This window comes from Tenebrio molitor, chromosome 4 (genome assembly GCF_963966145.1).
Source record: "Tenebrio molitor chromosome 4, icTenMoli1.1, whole genome shotgun sequence".
Classification (NCBI taxonomy): domain Eukaryota; kingdom Metazoa; phylum Arthropoda; class Insecta; order Coleoptera; family Tenebrionidae; genus Tenebrio; species Tenebrio molitor.
Genome location: NC_091049.1, coordinates 6,048,321 through 6,069,397, shown reverse-complemented (window position 1 = coordinate 6,069,397; position 21,077 = coordinate 6,048,321). Strand labels below are relative to the sequence as shown.

Here is a 21,077-nt window from a genome sequence, read left to right as displayed (position 1 = left end):
CCACTTTGAAACTAAAAGAACTGATAGTGTTTTGCTGGAATAGTTGTGACAGTGTCGGATGAACGGTTAATTTTCTCCAAGCGCTGATATTCGATGGTCGCATTTTGCACTGTCTTCGGGTACGGGGAACGGTCACAATACATTTTGCCGAGCTGTACGAGTGACATCCGAAAAGTTACCAGTCAGATTTCGCAAGACTTTTTTCGCTTAAAAATCTTTATTTAATTAATAAAAAAAATGACTTTACAAAACTTCCAATCGTTCGCCCATCACGAATCCATCGTAAACTTGTGCATCACTTCGAAGCAACCCGTCCCCGTGAGACACGGCTTCCCCACCATCAAACAGCTGGACGGATTGCGCAGACTGTCGCTTTTCCCGCCCGTGGTCGCATTCTTCAGAAACGTGAGCGACGATTCGAACGACATCTGCTGCAACGGCGACGCACTATTATCCATCCCCGTCCTGCTCAACGGCTCGAAGCTCCCGTTGAACGTCATGTAGTCGGCAATCAACGAGAGATGGCGCGGATCCACCTTGATCCCGTACACGTTGAACACGTCCTTCACCTCCTTCACGATGATCTTCATCGCCGCCTCGATCCCGTACGTCTCCGCCATCTTGTGTATGTCGTTGCAGTACAGTTTGTTCAAGTCGAGGATGCCGCGGTGTTTTGACATTTCCTGCGAAACGAAAATCAATTGGTGGCACGTGACCGAAAACACGTCGCTTACCAGGATGTTGATGCCGTCCGTGCGCAACGTCAGGCTGTCGTTTTTCATGTAGGTGATGGCCCTCTTGATGCTGGAGGTCTCCCACAGCACGGACTTGCTGGCGACGTCTTTCAAGATGGCCGTCAGGTCCAACTTTTTATAATTCAACGGCAACTGAAAAAATCATTGGCGAATCTTACCAATCGATATTTTTGCGCTTACAGCGCCCTCTTCCGATTTGTCAAGTGTACTCACCCCAAACGTGATCTCACACCACCGATGCTTCTTCTTGTCGTACACATAATTCTGGGCGAAAGTGTAACTCTCCACAACCGTCGCGTCGACTCCTTCGTCCTCTCTCCTTTCCTCCAATCTCTCTTCATCATCTTCATTCTCCGACTCCTCCCTTTCTTCCTCTTCGGGTTCTTGATCGTCGTGCACTTGCTTGAACTTGTTTCCGCTCTTCGCGTCCTCCACATCTTCGGGTTCTTCGTCCGAACTGTCTTCCTGCGCGTTATTCCCTTCGTTGCCTTCACCTTCTTCGCCGTTCTTCGATGCCGTTTGACGCTTCTCCTCGTCCACGACCACACTGCAACTCCCCCGTCACGAATTGTATCTCCCCGACCGATCTACTTACAAATTGGACACGATCTTCGAGTGTTTCCTGATCGCCGTGAACATCTCCCCGAAGAACTTCTTCGTCATGTGCTTCAGTATGTACTTGGGCCCCACGCAGTAGTCGTCTTGGTACAACTTCCTCGGAAGAAACTGGAACTTGAGGGTGTACTGGTTCTGTCTGATCGGTTGGACCTTCAGCTCCACGGTCACGTCCACCTTCTCCAGCACGTCGGCGACCACGACCTTCGTCAGAAGCTTCCTCAGATTATCCGCTTTCTCTTCCAAACCTTCGACCGGGAGAAAAGGAATCTCCATCGAGGGCGTCTTGATGTTTTTCGACGCCATCATCAGTATCTCTCTGAGGCGGGGTATACCCAGGGTCACGTTCATCTCGCCTCTTCCGGCGAAGTGGAACGTGTTCAGGGTCATCTGAGTCGAAGGTTCGCCAACGGATTGCGCCGCCAAAAGACCGACCGGTTCTCCCGGAGCGCACATCGCCCTCATCGCTTTGATCTTCATCATGTTTTCGAATCTCTTGGATTGTTTCTTGTCCTCGCAACGAAAGCTCTCCACCAACTCTTCGATTTTCTCGTTGAGGGAACCAAAGTGGTGGTCCGGCTGGTAGATGGCGTTGATTGGGTCGGGACAGGGTTCGCACTGCTCCCTGAAACTAAATTCACTCGTCAAGAATCCAACCCGCCCGTTCGCTTTTACTTTTCTTTGACGTCGTCGTCGGATTTTCGCCACGCTTTCACCATCTCTTTTCTGCCAAATTTGGGATCTTTTACCTTGCTTCGCACCACCGACGAGAACAGCGCAAATGGACTCTTCCGCTCTTTGGCGATACCCTTACCAAACTTCTCACGCCACTCCCTCAACTAAAACAATTCCCAAAAAAATCAAAAAATTCTAATCTTTACCACAAATCCCATTACTCGTTTCTTGTGCTCTTTGATCAATGCTTGGTCCTCATCCTTCAACGATTTGAGCACCTTCTTGTCGACCATGCCCTTCGCGTTGTCCGCCAAGAACCCCAACTGTTTCTCGTTGAGAAACTGCACCTTCGAGATGTCCATGCCGTCCTCTCCGTACAAAAACTACAACGCAAAATATTTGCACCACTTTCTTCCGTCACCTGTCAAACTCCCAACCTGTATGACACTTCTGTCACTGTCTCTGACTGTCATGTCGTAGCCGACCGTCAAACCTTCGAGATGCTTGATCAGGCACCTCTGCAGGTACCCACTGCGACTGGTTTTGACAGCAGTATCGATCAGACCTTCGCGCCCCGCCATGCAATGAAAGAAGAACTCTTGGGGCTGTATCCCGGTCATGAATCGCCCGTCGATGAAACCCCCAGCTCTGGGGGTGAACTCAAAAATCGGAAAACTCGGCAACGACTTTCCGCTTATCATGACAGGGGGGCGCTTGCCCTCGAGCTCGATTTGACCCAACAAACACGAAATCTGCATAGTGTTCACAGTCGTACCTTTCGCCCCCGACTGCACCATCAACTGTAGATTGTTGTCGGGGAATCTACAGACCAACCCCCCCGGCAAACAAGACCTAAAATCACAAAATAAATCGTGACAAATGAACGCGGCGCAACTCTCACTTGTTAATGTCGTTGGTGTACGAGTCCAAGGTCGATTTGTACTGTCTGTCTAGGGTGGCTCGAAACTTGGGATTTTTCACCCTCGACTCCTTCATTTTCTCCACAATTTCCTCTAGTGGAGTGTCGGGGGTCAGATCTAGTGCCCCGCTCACCACCTCGACTCCGATCGTTCGCGATTTCTCTATGATTCGGCGCCGTTTGGCGTCTGCTTTGGGTACGGCGACGATGTCGTGGACTCCCAAGGTGAAACCTTCCTTCTGGAGGAAACACGTGAAGAGTTTCGCCAGAGCGCTGAGAAGACGAGTCGCGTAGACCGCCCCGTACAGTTCGTAGATGCAGTGGACGAGACCGTATGGGGTCGCACCGTAGTGGGTCTTGTCCAAGACGCCCACCAAGAGTTGACCATCGCGAATCACCACCTCGGCCTCGCTCATGCAGTTGGGGTTCTTGAAAGGGGTCCCTCCGGCCTTCCAACTCCTGGGGCGGGCACTCTCCCATGCCTACAAAATACAACAACACCTGTCACTTGTCGTACTTGGTGACGTGACCTACAGATGTCGCCGCAGCGATCAGACTTCACGACGCAAAACACAGATGTCGCCGCGTTGACAGACACAATTATTGTCACTCACCTTCGCTCCGATTTTCGCCGTAGCTGTCATATTAATCAACTCTTGTCCTTCTGGTATGACGTTGATGATGACGGTCGACAAGATCTGCTTCCCGGACCACAACGCCCTCGGCTTGACTATGGAAGGACGAAGAAGAGTGATTTTACCTGACTTGAACGAAAGCGCTTGAAAAACCAACTGTTTGTAGTCGGACTCGGTGAAGAAGCGCCCCCTGAGTGACAACTTCACCCCCGCGATCATGTGATCTTGAATCAAGCCGCTCAACGGAGTCCCATCTTTGGGTACCAGGTACTGGTGGCACACGTTCACTGCAACGACAATTTTACATTATTTGCAATTTAATTCTAGCTTGTGACGTACCCAAATTGTAGGCCTCGCTCCTCGCCAACTCGTTCTGGGGGAAATGAGCGTTCATTTCGTCACCGTCGAAATCGGCGTTGTACGCCTTGCAGTTGGCGTAGTGCAACCTGAGAGTCTTCTCCCCTTTCAGGACCCTAGCGGTGTGCGCCATGATACTGGGTTTGTGCAACGTCGGCTGACGGTTCAACAGGAGAACGTCGCCGTTGCAAAGATGGCGGTGCACTCGTTTCACCCCTCGGAACCCCACCACCTTGTCCGGCGTGAGAAGACTCTTCAAGATACTCTCCTGTTGCGCGGTGTTTTGAGGATTGATCCTCTTGATTGTTCCGTCTTCGTACTCGACCATCACCGCCCCCGGGTGTTGAGTGGGACCGTTTTTGATCATTTTGCGTAGCTCTTCGACGTTCCAGGTGGTCACCGGTACCGGGTAGGTCAAGTGTTTGGCGAAGGCTTCCGGAATGCCGATTTCGTCGATGTTCAGGTTGGGATCCGGAGTGATGACCGAACGGGCCGCGAAGTTGACGCGCTTCCCCATCATGTGCATCCGGATGATTCCGGACTTCTTCTCGATGATCTGCTTGAGGCCGTTGCCTCCGCTGAGGTTTCGCAAGTGGGAACTGTCGACCAGGGCGTCGACGTCGCTCTGGAGGACCTCCCACGCGCCGTTCAGCTTCTCCACGGGCGACTTACCGGGGGCTATGTTGTACGCTCCCTAAAAACCACAAGGACTTTCGTTATCCCCTCGAAACACCCACAACGACAAACAATATCATTTCTCTGCTGCATTTAGCTTAATCTTTCCAACACTTTGACGTGGTGTTGCACCCCATTAGAGCCCCCTTCAAAGTTTTTGACATAAACTCACAGCCTACTTTGAATTTAAATTACAAGCAGACTATTAGTTCACATTTTAGTCGCGGCGCTGTAACCAGTTCTTGCTGTCACTTTGACCGCATCCATTTTGACAGATAATAATTACGAATTCTCACTTACCCGAGCCTCTGTTGGTAGATCATCCAGCTCCCCCTTACTCTTCACCACTTGTATGATGAGCCGAAGCAAAATAGTATTGTGAACGATACTCTTGTACATAGTAGACAGCGGATGTTCGCTGATCCGGTCGTTCACCACGTTAACCTAAAAACCAATTTTACAATCAATCAATTGCTATTTGAATCATTAAATACCGGTCTCATATTCGGAGGAACTACAGGTATGGTGTCCCAATAGAAAACATCAGTAGGGTGGTCGCCTTCGATCCCTCTCAAAACCGCGACGAGCTCCCTCATCATATCCTTCTCCTGTTCCCAAATCTGCCTCATGTACTGGCGGGACTCATCCGGAGTGACGTACTTGGCCTCAGACGCCTTCACCCTCGACCCGTCACTTTTATCGCTCTTGCGATTGCCCAAAATCACCCTGTTCCTCAAGATCTGCACCTTGTCCATGCTGCTCTTGCAGTGGAGACAAGTCATGTTCGGCTTTATCTCCCTCAGCATCTCGTGGACGAACTGATGCCTCAACATTTCAGTATTCTTCGACAACTGCACTGTCTCGCACTCCTTCACCAAAGTTTCGTATTTTCGAATGGGGGCGAGCTCCTCCTCGGGGATGTTCTCCAGCGACTCGTGAACCTCGATGCTCGCGCTGATCGCGTTGGCCACCTCGTGGGCTTCAGTGACTAACCCGCAATCGAGAAGTTTCATCTGCAACGAGATGCAGAATTTCACGTGCTCGGGGATCTGCAAGCGGAAGCAGCTGAGACAAGCCATGCGCAAAATCGTCCCGATTATGCGGTAGAAAATGGGGTTGACCACGGGGAGGGGCAGTTCGATGTAGCCGAAGTGGCCAGGGCAGAAGTACAAGTTCTTGCGGCAGGTCCCGCAAGGTTCGCTCCTATCGGTCATGGGGCCTGCAACAATAATGCTCTACTGAAAAAACAACTAGGGGACAAGATGATTTGGAAACAATTATATCGAAACTACACTAAATTGTGAACTGTTAGTTTGTGGGCAGGGGATTTGCTACCTAGTGTTTTGTCGTAGAGGCCGCCGGGTAGAGGGTGCCCCAAAGGGTCCAGAGTCAAGGGGGTGCAAATCTTGGTTACGCATATTTTCTGGATTTCTTCTTTAGTGAAAACTGAAAATTGCACAGAGTCGAAGGCGCAGTGTTTGGGGGTGTTTTCGTTGCGATTGTTCTTGGACATTTTAAGGGTAAGTGCACGTTTTCCACATTGACATAACCTCAAAATAACACCGTCGACTACTTCTCACCATGGCACGCACTGCACCACACTGCACTGAGTTGACACTTGACAGATGCACAGATGACAGAATGTCATTCATGCAAATCTAAAATTTCTAAATTAACATTAATTATTTTGTAAAGTAAAAAGTAAGTATATTATAAGATAAATGAGATATTCATGTAAGTAAATTAATTCTATTACGTAAGGAAAAACTACACACACAGTGCTTTCGTAAAGTTCGGAATAAATTCGATAAAACTAAGTATTAATTTCTGAGAAAAATCCTTGTTTTTAAAAACTGCATATTCTTCAGTACTTTATTTATGTTGACATCTCCTAATTATGACGTCATTTTGTTCACTGCTTGTTGGTGTGAAACACATGTGAAATGTATTTTTCTCCCTACCGGTTAGAAATGTAGGCTGTGGATACCTCATTTGAGGTGAGAAAATTCAACTTTCTCGCTAAGGTAAGAAAGTTAATCATGAAATGTTTATGGTAAAACTGTACCAAAATACAAATGTCAAAAGTGTCAAAAGTGAAATAAATTATTGATAAATGAAAGCCAATTCAATGAAGTAAGTTGGTAGGTCAATCATATAATCTGGAAAATAAACAGATAAGCTAGGTAGGTAGATTACTTTACCCTGTTTATATCAAATTTTTGAACAAACCTCAAATCTTCAAATGCGATGACAAGTTAATTAAACAAATAACACAGCCTACTATTCAATTCTCAAAATTTTCGTTTTAATCACGAATATAACCATCTTTTTTTACTTTTTTCAACAAAGTTGTGCCGGTAGGGAAAAAAATTGTATTCAAACCTTGTTAAGAAAGTGTCCTTGCAGACCTTAGGCACTTACAAACCTCGTCTACGACTCGGTTTATAATCTTTGCCTGCGGTCTGCAAGAAACCACTTTCTTACCTTGGTTTGAAATATACTATTTCATAATCCCAAGCCGCACGTTGCAACCGCTGTGGCGCTGGCGTAGCTATTTTTTCGTGAGCGCAAGCGCAAACACTGATTTTGTCGCCAATCGCCATTTTCCCAAGAAAATTTTAAAATAACAATTAATTACGACCCACGCTAATCGGAAAACTGCAAAATAGAGTCTGTTCAGATCCATCAACGCCATGCAATGTACGCAGAAAATGCAGGTAGCAACAACACTGCTGAATGACGCACATTATACCAACCAAATAGCAAACTAGACTTTATTACAATTACAACCATCAATAAATTACAGTTAAGAAGTAACAAATAAAGAAATGACTTTCGTGTAAAATGTAATTATTTTCGTGGAATTCGCTTTGCCGAAATGAAACATTGTATGTAGGACCCATCAACGCTCGAACTAAGCTCGGACATCGCTCAGGCACAGCCGGCACACTCAGCCCCCAAACTGTTCTTCCTAAAGGAGGTAACTCCTGAAACTGGGCTCTCTCGTTTTGTTCAGCACGGAGTTAAGTTGGGCCAGCTGGTTGAGAAACCCCCGATTGGGGTAGACTTTTCGCCTTTTAAAAGTGTAGACGAGCGCTTCCGCGGCGTTCATCCCTTTGCAAATCATGAGATAGGCGATGACCAAAGTGGCGGACCTCGAGATGCCGACCACGCAGTGCACCAGGACCTTGCCTGAAAGGGCGCAGCGTTAGCGGCGTCTTCTTAGACGATGCGACACTCACCGCCGCTCTTGACGGCCTGGTCGATGAATCGCGCGGCCTCGTCGAAGTAAACCGAGATGTTCCAGGAGGGCCTGTCGTGTCCCGGTATTCCAAGATACTTGATTTTCGCGTCTCTGAAGTAGTATTGATTCGTATTGACTTGGTACTCGTCGGTGCCTTCCGCCGCGTTCAGGACGTGGGTGAAGCCGTTCCGCACCAAGAAGCGCTTGTCCTTCGACGTGTACCTGAAACGGGAGGCTCTACGAGGGGTCGACGAGCGGGTGGGGCTCACCTGTCGCCGAGGTACAGCCCGGGGGTGATGAGATTGACGTCGTGCGCCTCCGACAGTTTGCTGTCGTGGTTTGTCGTGACGGTCATGCTGATCCCGTTGAGCAGGTCGTCCAAGTATTCTCCGGTGATCACCTCGTCGGATTTTGGCCGCAAGGTCCCCTACGACACGGATATTACAAAGTTATCGAGAGTAAAGGCGCCACTTACGTTGTAGACACGTTCTCGCCACATTCTACCGATTTTATGATGCTCTATTACCGAGCAGTCTTTCACGTGTGGACGATGTTTAAAATTGGAACACTCGCAATAACAGTCGGTTCTCGAAAATAGATTATTTGATGGTTTGCCAAATATCTGCAGTGGCTGATCTAACACAAACGCGTAGTTGACTCGTGAATGCGACTGATTGATCAAAACCAGACCCCGTAAAAGGTAATGGTGACAACAATGGCAAGCAGCGGCGGCGCATCAATGCAGCGGTTCAGCAAGGAGAGGTCACATTTTCTATATTTTGGGAATCTAAAAGCAGAAAAGTAATTGGAGAGCAAGCGCACCCCTGTTATGATAAGTGGAGCTTGTCGAGTTCGCTTAGGGGTTGGGGGTCGTACAGCTGAGGGACTACGCCCTCTGCAGTTCTTCTGTAGTTGAACGGGGGGCCACAACTGTCAAAACTTTATAGTCGCAGTGGATGTCTGATCGTAAATTAGTAGTTGGCTGTGACATGACGCAAGTTGAAAATTTGACAGATGACAGAACTTTTTTCAAAAATGTTGAAAAATCTTCTGAGTTGTACGACGAGGGCGGTGTGGGTGTCTCAGAAAACTTGTTGAGGGACGAAACAAAAAAGCACTCAAGTTGTTGATGGACGAGAAGTAAGAGTCGAGTCGAGGGGGCAAGAAGAGTAATGTGGTGACTTGCCGCGATAATTTTGATTTTTTTTTAACTTGTTCTAGTTGAGGAAGTTTGGTCAGACGTAAGAAGCATAGAAAACAGGAGTATCTTTATTCTCGGCGATTTTAATAAGATGGTGAAAATGCGATGAAAATCCGACGGTGGCATTAAATGAAGGTAACTTTTGCGAATTCTTCTTTGCAACTCTTTTTCGAGAGGTAACGAGTGTTAAAAACCTTCGTTCAAGCCAACCGTGACTTTGTCCTTCTTTTACAAACGCAGTTGATACGTTTGAAATTTGAATTTTCCTTTATTACATAGATAACCTCACTTTCACCATTTTAATGTAAATGAAATGATTAATTTAAAGTAAAAACCATTTTGTCGCACTATAAGAAAATCAGAAACGCTCTCGTCAGTTGGTTCTATAATAAAAAAAACACTTTGTCTTTTTTTTTGGAAAATTCACACGGATGGTCGTTCACTGAACAAAGACACAATAAATGAGGTTTGGCAGGTAATGAAGTTATGAGTTAGGTCATCATAGGTAGACTAAATGTCGCTGACAGCATAAAGACATATCTTGAAGTTTTTAAAATAAAAACAAAAAATTGAAGAGTAAAGCGCCCCCATGTCATGATAACTAGGAACACCAGGAGACAGATTTGTAATTTTTTGGTTCACTTCAGAGCTGGGGGTTTCACATAGAGGTGATTTATGATTTATGGAAGGGTGAGGATCTGATGTGATCGATGCAACTGTCAAAAATATTTACAGTGAATTAGTGCGATTCTGTTTCAAAATTTAGCAAGATTGTTATTGAACAATATTGATTTTGCATAGATCCAACCAATCAACAGCTTCATATCATAGCAACTACAACATTGTTATACAGCAATATTGGTAAATTTTAAAACAGAATCGCACCAAATGTCTCCAGGGGTTTCAGATAAAACATTTCGAAAGTTGGCCATGACATGATAGAAACAAAAAAACAAATGTCCAACAAGTTGACATTTTGACAGACGACAGAACTTAAAAAAAAATGACGATATTCTTGCGTTGTAGTTTTTGTACTTTGGGGACGGTGTGGATATCTCAAAAGTACTGTTTCTCAATGAAACGGTTGGGATTCTTGACGGATAACGCAAGATAGCGGCAAAATTGTTGAAGGACGAAGACCGAGACTCGAGCAAAGAGTACAAGAAACGAGTAATAATAACAAGTGATTTGAGGTCACAATTTTGATTTTTTTTGGATGTTGTTTTAGTTAAAGGAGTGGCGTGAGAAGTTTGGCGAGAGTCAACGAGTCAATTTTTTTCGTCTCCTCGGGGGTGCGGGGCGAGATGAAGAGTGCAATTTTAGCAGAAAGGAGATGGCCAAAGTGTGAGGAACTGAGGAAGATCCAACGATGACATCAAACAAAGGTAGCAATTAACAATTATTCTTCTTGGTGATTCTAGAGAGAGATTACCGCTCAAAAACGACTATTTTTCGGTACATGACTTAAGGAGCGTTCAAAACTCACTGGTTAAGCAGTCAGCAGTCCGTGGTGTTCCCCCCTTTTACAAATGCGTTTGGTATGATTTCACATCCTAGATAAAGAAGATTCACATTTCCTTCCGATACATAACCTAACTTTCATCATTTTGATGTAAACTAACTAATTACTTTAAATTGGAAGCTATATCGTATTACACACTAAGAAATCCTAAAACACTCAAGTTGTGGACTTCTAAAAATACCGTTTTTGCGAGAGGAATGATTCACACCACTGCTTCTTCCCTGAAGAAACACGAAACAAATGACAGTTGACAATGTTGTCATGCACGATTACCATTTAACAATTGATGGTGATCTGCCAAATTCACAACAAATATTTTCCAACACATGTCGTGCAGCACAAACATTGAGAATCTTAAAGCAAAGAATAATAAATTAACTCACTCGGTGGTTTTAAATGTTTTGGATCCATCACTTTTTTTATTAAATTTTGGAACAAGATCCTTTCGATTGATACATCAATACTGGCACCCTTCAGCTTCGTTTTGAATATATTTTTAAATAGTCGCGTTGCTTGGAAATATTTTTTAAGTAATTTAATTTTCGCGGTCGCATCGTACGTTTTGCGAAGCGTCCACGGAGAGGCGCTGCAATTGCCCCATCTTTTTCTCCACATCACAATTTTGTTTCTTTGTTGAGCGTGTTGTGGTAGCACTGGGCCGAATTAACAGAATTACGAAAGGGACAAATGTAAGGAAAGGGACAAATGTAAGGAAAGAAACAATTAGGAGCTAGAGGGAAAAGGTTGAGGGTGGAACGAAAACGAGATTGTTGTTCCAGTCATTCATTTATTGACATCACAGATTTGAATTGACAGAAAATACTAAATTTTACAACCTTCTTTTACGTAGGTGCCAGATAAGACGAAACATAATGAGAATTACAGTATTACAACATTTTTGTGTATTTTTTTTTTAAGTTTGAGAAAAAAACGATGTATTTACGATACGTATTTAGAGCAACGGAACGAACTCAAGCTCGAAATTGCTCGACGACATTAAAAATTCCTCTACTATAGCTAGTCGAAAAACGTTTCACCGGATGAAAAAGTTGCTCTAAAACCCTAAAAACACCTAATCATCGAACGAAACGGAAAGCTAGTATTGGTATTGTTATATCATTTTTAAGTCAAGTAGAAATCTTAAACACTAGAAGTAGCATATTAAAATTGTGCTAAGTGAATATGAATATTGACAAAGATTTAAAAAATCTTCTCTTTCCCTACCTAATAGGAATGTTCAAGTAAAACTATTTACAGTATTTATAAAAATATACAATTTCAATGCAAGATTTATTAGGTTTGCTTAAGTCGCTGAAACAGAATTTTGTAACGAAACACGACAATATTGCACTAACTTATAACTCGTTACAGTATACTCAAGTCAGGAGATTTATTACAATCTTATATACATTGTGCGATAGTTCAATTAAATATTTACATTATTTCAAGTCCTATTTACAGTAGTAGATTTACCTTACCTAGATTAGTGTCTTCACCAACAAATAAAATGTGGGGGACGAATCAGTCAGAATAAAAAGAAAATCTCAGCGTTTTGGTAACGATCGACGAAATCAATATTCTAGTAGTGGAATGTTATCCTTGGAAAAAATGTATGGCAACGATTACAAGTACATCACATTTAAACGAACCAAAATTCCATACCGCCCGCGACGAATCTTGGATTCGAGATTATTCCATTAAGCACTAAATGAAAACGAAGCGTAATCAAACTAAGACGGTCCCGTTAAATGCTAGGAGACCGTCATGCACGAGATCAGCTGCTGACAGAGCTGGTTGTAGACTAGGTGGTCGCCAGATATCCGCCTCATCTTGAGCCCCTTCGAGTCCTTCCGCTTGTCGATGACCTTGAGCTCGATCTGGATGCCGCCCTCGTACTCGAGCGCCAGCCTGTCGCTCACGTCCTCCGAGCTGGAGTACGTTTTGGGCGGGATCTGGTCGTCGATGGTCCTCTTGACCATCTCGAGTATGTCGGTCGACTGCAGCTTGGAGCAGACCTCGCTCAGCTCGAACTCGAACGAGCCCGAGTTCTTGTGCAGGTTGGTGTCGGCCACGTGGAAGTACCCGCCTGCCCCCCCTCCCTCCTGGTTGTTGCTGTTGTCGTCCTCCAGTCCCAGCTTCAGGTTCTGGAAGATCTGGAAGTTGCTCGTGCCCGAGTTGGTCAGCTCGTGGCTGATCTGCATCTTCTCCCAGGCGTTGTCGACGGGTCGCGACCGGATGTCGCTGTCGCAGGCGTGGCTGCTCTGCGTGTTGGAGCTCGAGCTGGGGCTCTGGTTCCCTATGCTCAGGCTGTCGTTGGAGAGGGAGTCGTCCGAGTAGCACGAGCTCTTGTCCGAGTTTCGCCTCAGAAAAAACTCGTCGCCTTGCTGGGGCTCGCCGGAGTCGTGGGGTTTGCTAAAAAATTTTGAGTCGTCGTTCTCCTGGCTGGTCTTCCGGCCGATGCCCTTCGTTATCGAGGGCAGGTTCTCGGACGGCTCCGATATCACGAACGAGGGGATCTTGGGGATCTTCTGGTTGTCGAGGCTGTCCATCGAGTCTTCGGAGGTGTCGGATCCAGCCACCAAGGTCACCTCGCTCCCTGCAACACGCCACTCAAATTTATAATCGACTCTTACGTGACAAATGTTTTTGTTAAAAGCTGTTATTATTACGTGGTCATTAACGAGCTACTAGATTTTTTATTTTTTTTTTATTTACGAGTAACGCTCCCTGTCTGTCTATCTTGCACCGAGTGACGGCAAAAAACGGCTCACCCTTGATGTCTTATTTTGAAAAGAAACATATTTATTTTGAATTGGTGCCTGCGAGAGACATTTTCGAAAGTTTAATTTGTTTTTGTTATCTTTTGTCGTGTTTGTTGTTTATCTAAATTTTTGTACGAGCAAAAGTGGAAGTCTCGATTAGTTCGCTGACCTGGAAAGCTCAATTTTCAGCTCAAGAACTGAGTTTCGGAAGTGTAGTTTTGACTTTGTTTTCGTCTTAATTAATATTCGAAAGATAGAAGGGGAAGGAAGCTCTCGAGATTTTCGACAAAATGGGATTAAAATAAAATATGACCTACTTTTTAAGATCCACAAATACATCTATCTGTTGGCTACTACTTTTTCTCCACATAATTTTCTGTTGCGTAAAAATTTGTCTCGAAAATCTGTTAACAGACAAAATCATTTGACCTTCGCGGTTTCGTGACGGTTTTTTTTTCATCAAATTCCCAGGCATTCAATTTTCGTTGAAAACAAAAAAACTATCGGATAAAAAAGCTATTTTTTAAATCTTCTTATTTTGTGCTCTCAATTGAATTTAGTGATTACACATCTCATTAAAATGTTATTATTTTGACTCCTTCCTAAGCAAAACATACCGTTTTTTTAAAACGCATTCACATTATTTTGGCATAATGGGAGGCCTTGAAAATTATGCATTTAATTTGGTAATTAAGCTATCTGTTGAAATTGGTTATGTTTTTCTAAGCTTGAGGTTATAAATAGCGTAAATGTCTAGTGCATTGTTGTCAGTTTTACTAGTTTGCAGTAGAAGAATACTTAGAAATCGCGGGAAATTCAGCAACATGTTAGGTTCATTTTGATAGGTCCGCATGTCAAGCACTTGGAAATCAAACAGTGTGTCCAATGTTAAAAAAAAAAAATAAATCATGGCTTCCCATTATGCCAAAACAAATAACGGTCTTTAGTTTAGTCTAGTCTAAACACAGGACGGTCTAATTTTGTTAGTATTCGGCCGAACAAAAATTTTAACAAAACTTGCTTTCCATATTGTTTCTTCACAGACTGAAAATTTTCAGCGTTTTTGTAAACTGCAAATTTATTTACAAACAAACGAGAACACACTGACTTACCCCCACTCTACTCTACACTCAGTGATAACGAAAACCGGTCGTTCTCCTTTTACTTTCACCGGAAATAACTGTAATTTTTAAATTTGAAATTAAGATCTCTACGAAGCTGCAGCAAAACGATTATAATCGTGAAAAAAATTAATAAAAATTCGAAACCATTCCAGATATAGCATTTTCTAGTAGTTTATTGTAACAGAAAAAACAGGGTGAGCAGGTTTTTGTCATTCTAAATAAAAAAAAGTACGGACATCATTTTCAACTGTTAACTGTATCAATCGTTGGCCCTGGCGGCAAGTCGACGAACTACAGAACTACACCTATCAAAACGGTCAAATTTTTCCACTCACCCAACACGTCCGTGACGGAGATCTGTGGATGTCCCACGTTCTGCGGGTCGCTCTTTGCCACGCTGTGCACGTGGGGCAATTCCTCTTGGATCATGTCCAATCCGGGACTCCCCGGATTGCTGATGGGCGAGTTGGTCAAGCTCCTGTGGTTGTGTATGGTGAGGATGTGATGCATGTGGTGGGTCTGGTGGAGGAAGTTCGGCTGGAAACTGCCCAGGCTCGTCGCGTAGCTCGTGTCCATCTTGTCATCCTGCATCTGCTGGTTCCTGATCTCCAGCTGGAGGTTCGTGGAGGGCGTCCCCTGCGTGATCGAACCGGTCGTGTTCAAGCCGCTTATGCCTGCGCAAACGAACGATCAGCCAAACAATTCTCCACCCGCGAGTCGCCTTACCTTGTGTGATCGACGAGATGCTCCCGGGCGCCGTCTGCGTCTGCACGTAATTTCCGAAGACGGGCGACGTGCTGGGGCTCAGGAGGGGGTTCATTATGGGGGAGTTCGTCCCGGAGTACATCGTCAAGTTGGGCACTTGGGAGAACAAGTTCTGCTGGATGGGCGAGTTCAGGTTGCTGCTGGGGCTGGTGTTGAAGGGGGACGTGTGCAGGGGGCTGTTGCCGAAACTCCGGTTGGGGTCGTACGCCTGGTAGGATTCTGGGGGCAGGCCCAGCGTGGGGTCGCGGGCCGGCTCGCTGGGGTAGAACTGGTGGATGGGGGAAGAGCACTCGGTCATCTGGTGACGAACCTGCGAGTCCGAGACCAGCTGGTGTATGGGGGAACCTGCAAAAACAACGTCCTCACGATCGAGTCTCGACAGCCGCGTCTAGGGTAGGTCTGTCATATCGTTTCGACACGCGACAGCGCCACCTATCGCTTCCTCACCTGGGATCGACCTGGGGGGACTGGACCTCGCCTGCAGCCCCCTCTGCAACCTCTGACACTCCTGTTGGGGGGTCGAGGGGCTGAGAGTGCGCGGCCCCGAAGCCGAACCTTCGCTGCCCCTCCTCACCGGACTGAACCTCTCCATGGACTTGGGCTCGCGACCTGCACAGAATACCTCCGCTAACACGACCGCATCGCACGTGACAGTTGAGCATCGAAGCGCGCGGCATTACCAAAATGATGAAGAAAATACAAGAGGTAAAAGAAAACAACAAAAAAAAAACACAAACCTTGCAACTCTTGCACTGTGGGTAAATGCGGTTTGACAGCGTGCCGCGAGTGTTTTCGTTGTGGCAACATTGGAGGCATGTAGTTACGCTTCATGCGTGCTTCGACTTCCATGACTACTTCAGGTGGGATTACTAAACAATGCATGCATATTACACATAAACAGAACCAAAAAAAAAAAAAATAAAAATAAAAAATGGACGAAATAAATAAACAAAAAATATTTAGTGACACAAAAGCAAGCGACACACACGACAACTCTACGATTATTTACAAAAACCGCCGATCTTTGGTACCTGGTGGGCGCTCCATCACCGTCAGAAGGCCGGTACGTCTGGTGCGTCCCCCGGATGCGCCCCCCGACTGCAAGGAGTGGACGTCCTCGGGGTTGGCCATGGTGTGACGTTTGGCGTTCCCCCTCCCTTGCATGTACCTTCAAATGGATGGTAAGTGAGAGTGCGTCGTGAGGGGCGAACGCGTACCTTGCCACCGCCGCCAGCTCGTCCAGAGCCGGCTGGCTGTGTTCCAGGGGTTGGGTGACGGTGCCGCTGCTCAAGCTGGGGTTGCCGCTTGAACTGGTCGACATCATCGAGAGCTGTTCATGCGAGCCGGGCGTGCCCCAGGCCATGTGGAGGTTGGCACCGCCGTCAGACGCCCGCCTTCCGAAGCCGCCGGCCGCGTTCAACACGGTCGGCGGCTTGAGCAGGTGAGGGTCCTTGCCGCCGAAGTAGTGGGGGTTTTGCTGGCCCAAGATGGGAAGATGTAAGGGAAGATTCGTGTGGGGAAGTAGCTTCGCTCCGTTGGGATCTTGCTGGGCCTGGGCCATGTAGTGCGTCTCCAATACCTGTTGTCATAAAGAAAGTGAGGTTAGGTTTACAAAATAAAATAAATGAAAGAGAGTGTAATTTTTACCTGTTCGTGTGCCGAATCCCCCGGCCCCACGGTGTGCCTCCTCACCGTCAAATACTTGTCCCCCGAAGAGCCGCAACTGCTGTACCCCGTCGACGTGGAGGGGACGCTCAACGAACAGGCCTCCTCGGAGGCGTCCTGGTCCATCTCCTTGAACTGAAACCGATCGATTACAATCCGAAGGGCGTAAACCCGATCCGGTACCTTCTCCAGGGGTTGGTTGTCGCCATCGTCGACGAGATACACCGCCGGTATGGTGGGCATCGAAACGAACGGCGAGCCCCCATCCTCGGAGATGCTCTCGTTGAAAGACCTCCTCCTCTCCTTGGCCTCCTCCCGCCTGAGACAGTTCTCGTTGAAGCTCTCCCGTCGGTAGTTGAACGACTCCTCGACCTGGTGGTCGGCCGCCTGGCGCGCCTCTCCCGCCAGATGCGTCACCAGCTGCTGCTCGTTGAACGACTCGCTCCGTTCGTTGATCTTCGGCGGCCTCGTGTGCAAGTAGTCGCAGCCGTGGTCCTCGCCCCGCCTCTGCTGCGATATCTTCGACTGGAAGTTGATTGTGCGCTGGTGCAGCTTGTCCAACAGGAGGTTGTAGATGGCGTGGATATGGTCGAAGGTGTTGTTCTTGAGCGACTGCAGCACCATCGCCTGGTTCAGGTTCGGCAGTTGCAGCATGTGGTCTATCACAGTCTTGTTCAGTTGGAGTTCGCGCTCAGGACCCGTGTCCACGGGGGGCGTGTTCGCTAGCCAACGGTGCTTCGCGATCTGAGACATCGTCAGTCTTTTGTCCGGGTCGACCACCAACATGTGTCTTATTAGATATTCGCAATCTGCAAAATTACGATCAAGTAGGTATTCATTACCGCCTCGAGGTCTCCTCACCTTGTGACATGAAGAATGGAATACGGAATTTGCCTTCGATCACGACATTGCGAAGGTCATGTAATGTTCGACCGTCGAAGGGGAGGGAACCACACACCAAAACGTATAAAACTACACCCAAACTCTGAAAACAAAAGAAAATCATCACAAAATTACCACAACCAATCAAAATGTCTAATGTAGAAAAGATGAGGCTCTAATAACGAAGGACAAGAAAATTGGCTTTTAAGCTGTCACATAAATCATGATCTAATAGTGATGAAACGCCAACGCCAGTTAATCTAGACCACACAAAATGGCGCCAGTGAAACTCTTTTTCGACATGTTGCTGTTGCAAACGGCGACTTCTCCTCTGCAAGAATTTATTTGGAAGCATTTCCAAGACAAAACCGTGGTCGTCGTCAGCTCGAATTTCGAAAACTGGGACCCGAGACTCTTCTTCATCTACAGCTTGGGTCAACCCAAACTGTTGGTGCGACCTGAAGCTCGACACGATCTCAAAATTTTCGACGACTACATAATCGCCGAGAGCAATTTGACCGTGTTGAGGTCGAGTCTGCACCGGTTGAAATACAAAATCAACACTAGAGGGCGCTTCGTGGTGATAAACCAACGCAACGAGGACGATTTGAGATCAGTGTTGGAAACCTTGTGGCATTTCTACATCTACAACGTGGCGGTGTACTCCAATTGGACGAGTTTCGTCACGTGGTATCCGTACAGTACTTGCGGAAACGTCACCGATCTGGTGACAACACCAAAATCCCTAAACCCATTCGCTAACAAAATCCCCAAGATCGTCGAGGGTTGTCGAGCGAACGTCACTTGGAACTACCAGTCGCTGTCTATTACGACACCTTTTGATAAGAGCAATCCGGGGTACAGTGTCAGACTGTTGGACGCCGCAACCGCAGCGATCAACCTCACTCCGGTGTACTTGACCGCAAACCTCAACTACATGGAACTGGCGCGCACCAAGGGAGCTTACCACGACCTGAGGGCGGACATGTTGCGACGCCGCATCGAACTAGCTTTCGTCACTGGTAGATACCGAGAACCGATAGGACCGGAGTTCGAAGTGACCTCATCCTATTACTACACCGACTGTTATTTCGTGCTACCCCCGAGACGCACCAGTCGTACCAACATCTTGGCGATTTTCTCGATGGAGATTTGGGCGACGATTGCCGTCTCTTTGGTGTGCATGGCGGTGGTGTGGAGACGGTTGGACCGCTCCAGTTTCCAAATTGTCCGGTTGGTTTTCCAAGGCGAGGTCACTTCGCCGCTCCCCGAGACCGCCCCACAGAGACTGGTCTGCCTCCTGTTCTTCTTTTACGTCACCAATTTGCAATGGATTTACGTGAGCCAGTTGAGCGGCGTGCTCAGCAAGCCCGGCTACGAACCGAAGATTTCGACCATGGTCGACTTGGCGCGGAGCGACAAGAAGTTGAAGTTTGTGGGCGCGTACAACAACTACTTGATGTACAGAGGCGATGGAGTCTACGAGAGCTTGATGAAGAAGCGGATCGAAGAAACGAAAATCGCGAGTTTCGAGGCAGGATTGAAGGAGTTTGTCCGGAAGTTGGACCACGGGATCGTGATCACCGACCACAGGATGTTTCTCGTCAAGGACCACCAAAAGCTGCAAGTGGTGTCGCACGACAAGGTATAGTAAGACGAAAAGATACTGGAGACGACTTATGCAGGTCCTTATAACATATGTACTAATACTTTTATGAGGGTTGGAACGATGGGGATATGCTGTCGGCCGTCACAAATTACTCAAATTATTGAAGGTTCAGAAATGGACCGTATTTAAACATTTCTTACTGGGGGACTTTAACGCATCATGGTTGTCATAAATGTCATTTTTGACAATAGTAATAATTTAAACCGGACCGAGTCCACTTTTAAACTGAAGGGGTATTCTACCGTGAGATCGAAAAAAAAAAAAAATTAAGAGTAGGCGCTGACCAAAAATTTCAATTGGAAATTCGTTACGATTTCAATTATCTGATGTCAGTCTTAAAAGTTAGGTTAGTGATTTTGAGAATGTTGAAATCTTGATTTTCATAAAGAATTTTGTGTGACCTGTCGGTTGTAAAAGAATTTCCTCAGCTAGTGCAATGGAACAATGAGATTTTAAACCTCCCGCACCTTTATTTAACGTCAACGGTGAGCAGGGAGCACGCGCAGTCCGCTTGTTTATAAATCGATCCAAGATCCAACGATCACCGATCAATAAATATTATCCAGAGAGGTTGTTGTCGGTTGTGGGGTTCTTATTGTCAAGGGGTCATTTCATGCACAACAGACACACGATAGAGAAAAAAGTGCAAATCTTTTTTAAAAGGATAAGCTGAACTGTACCCAAGGATAGGTTAGTTTCTTGGGTTAATCTCTGCAATAATTCTTTGTTCACCCTCTTCAATATTTTCAGCTGATCTTTTTGTCGGTCGTCTACTGCCTTTTTTGCGCAGAACACTACCTGTTTCCAAAAACATGTTTACGTATTTGTAGACTTTCTGGGCAAGTTGTTGGTTAAGTGCCTTGAAAGTCCGAAAACTTTTGTTGAAATTCCTCAAAAACTCGAGGTGTCGCGTAGGACCAAGCCTTTCTCCATTGCTGAAGAAACACTGGACAACGAAAATCTGTTGCTCTAAAGTGAACATATTGTAATAGCAAATTTTAATAGTCAATAATTAATAATGACAACTGCCACTGTAATGACATTTGAATTAAATTTTTACGTGCTGCCAACTGAAGTGTATTATCATGGCCATCCCGATTTTTTTTTATTTTCGATCGCACGGTAGTATTTACAACATCTTTACGGACAAACCATAAACCATTGTAAGAACCAATCGGTTTATTTTATAACGTGATTCCAATATCTTTTGGTCCCACTATAACAAAACGCGATCGAAATCGACGGCGCTTCAGTCGAAATTATTTTCAGATCACCACTTTGCAATCTTTCCTGGTGGTGAGGAAAGGATTTCCCCTGTTCGACAGGCTCAACGCCGCCATTTTGCGCATCACCGAAAGCGGCCTCATGTCAAGATGGATCTACGAGTCTCAAGTCGGCATCGACAAGATGTCGATGTCTAACGTGGAGACGCACAAAAGCAGATCCATAGATTTGCAACGAGTTTTCTCCGCCGTTGTCATTCTAGCTTTGGGACTTTCCGCATCGGGGCTAGCTTTCGTGGCAGAAGTGCTTTGGAAGTGGCTCCATAAAAAGATAAACGAATAAATGGTTTTTGTTGGCACGTTTACGTTAAAATATTTGCTTTCAATTT

The 21,077-nt window shown here is 46.1% G+C and overlaps 4 protein-coding genes across 5 annotated transcripts in view; 1 reads left to right on the top strand and 3 right to left on the bottom strand.

The window, feature by feature from the left end:
* Positions 1-198: 198 nt before the first annotated feature.
* Positions 199-6,243, bottom strand: Polr1A (RNA polymerase I subunit RpI1). The gene is made up of 13 exons (XM_069044075.1): positions 5,967-6,243; positions 5,126-5,850; positions 4,932-5,075; positions 3,939-4,650; positions 3,579-3,886; positions 2,947-3,446; positions 2,483-2,897; positions 2,267-2,428; positions 2,046-2,209; positions 1,351-2,001; positions 969-1,302; positions 735-887; positions 199-683 (listed from the first exon to the last, which is right to left on the bottom strand). Exons 1-13 carry the CDS (start codon positions 6,142-6,144, stop codon positions 270-272), a joined length of 4,860 nt encoding a protein of 1,619 aa, XP_068900176.1. The 5' UTR covers positions 6,145-6,243; the 3' UTR covers positions 199-269.
* Positions 6,244-7,391: 1,148 nt separating this feature from the next.
* On the bottom strand, positions 7,392-8,528 carry LOC138127956 (dual specificity protein phosphatase 3). Its single transcript, XM_069044099.1, has 4 exons — positions 8,351-8,528; positions 8,145-8,302; positions 7,874-8,097; positions 7,392-7,823 (listed from the first exon to the last, which is right to left on the bottom strand). Exons 1-4 carry the CDS (start codon positions 8,372-8,374, stop codon positions 7,603-7,605), a joined length of 627 nt encoding a protein of 208 aa, XP_068900200.1. The 5' UTR covers positions 8,375-8,528; the 3' UTR covers positions 7,392-7,602.
* Positions 8,529-11,365: 2,837 nt separating this feature from the next.
* Positions 11,366-21,077, bottom strand: part of LOC138127947 (serine/threonine-protein kinase MARK1-like) — a 67,611-nt gene continuing 57,899 nt past the window's right edge. The window contains exons 5-14 of one of the 2 annotated variants that reach the window (XM_069044076.1): positions 17,776-17,899; positions 17,098-17,723; positions 16,897-17,049; positions 16,467-16,828; positions 16,281-16,417; positions 15,987-16,118; positions 15,697-15,858; positions 15,211-15,594; positions 14,820-15,158; positions 11,366-13,194 (exon numbers count right to left, since the gene is read on the bottom strand). In XM_069044076.1, the coding sequence (XP_068900177.1) occupies positions 12,350-13,194; positions 14,820-15,158; positions 15,211-15,594; positions 15,697-15,858; positions 15,987-16,118; positions 16,281-16,417; positions 16,467-16,828; positions 16,897-17,049; positions 17,098-17,723; positions 17,776-17,899 (3,264 nt within the window). In that variant the 3' untranslated portion in view covers positions 11,366-12,349. The remainder of the gene's footprint in view (positions 13,195-14,819; positions 15,159-15,210; positions 15,595-15,696; positions 15,859-15,986; positions 16,119-16,280; positions 16,418-16,466; positions 16,829-16,896; positions 17,050-17,097; positions 17,724-17,775; positions 17,900-21,077) is intronic. The other variant, XM_069044078.1, reaches the window with a different exon arrangement.
* On the top strand, positions 17,894-21,031 carry LOC138127952 (uncharacterized). The gene is made up of 2 exons (XM_069044093.1): positions 17,894-19,441; positions 20,735-21,031. The coding sequence occupies exons 1-2, from the start codon at positions 18,071-18,073 to the stop codon at positions 21,029-21,031; spliced, it is 1,668 nt and encodes a 555-aa protein (XP_068900194.1). The 5' UTR covers positions 17,894-18,070.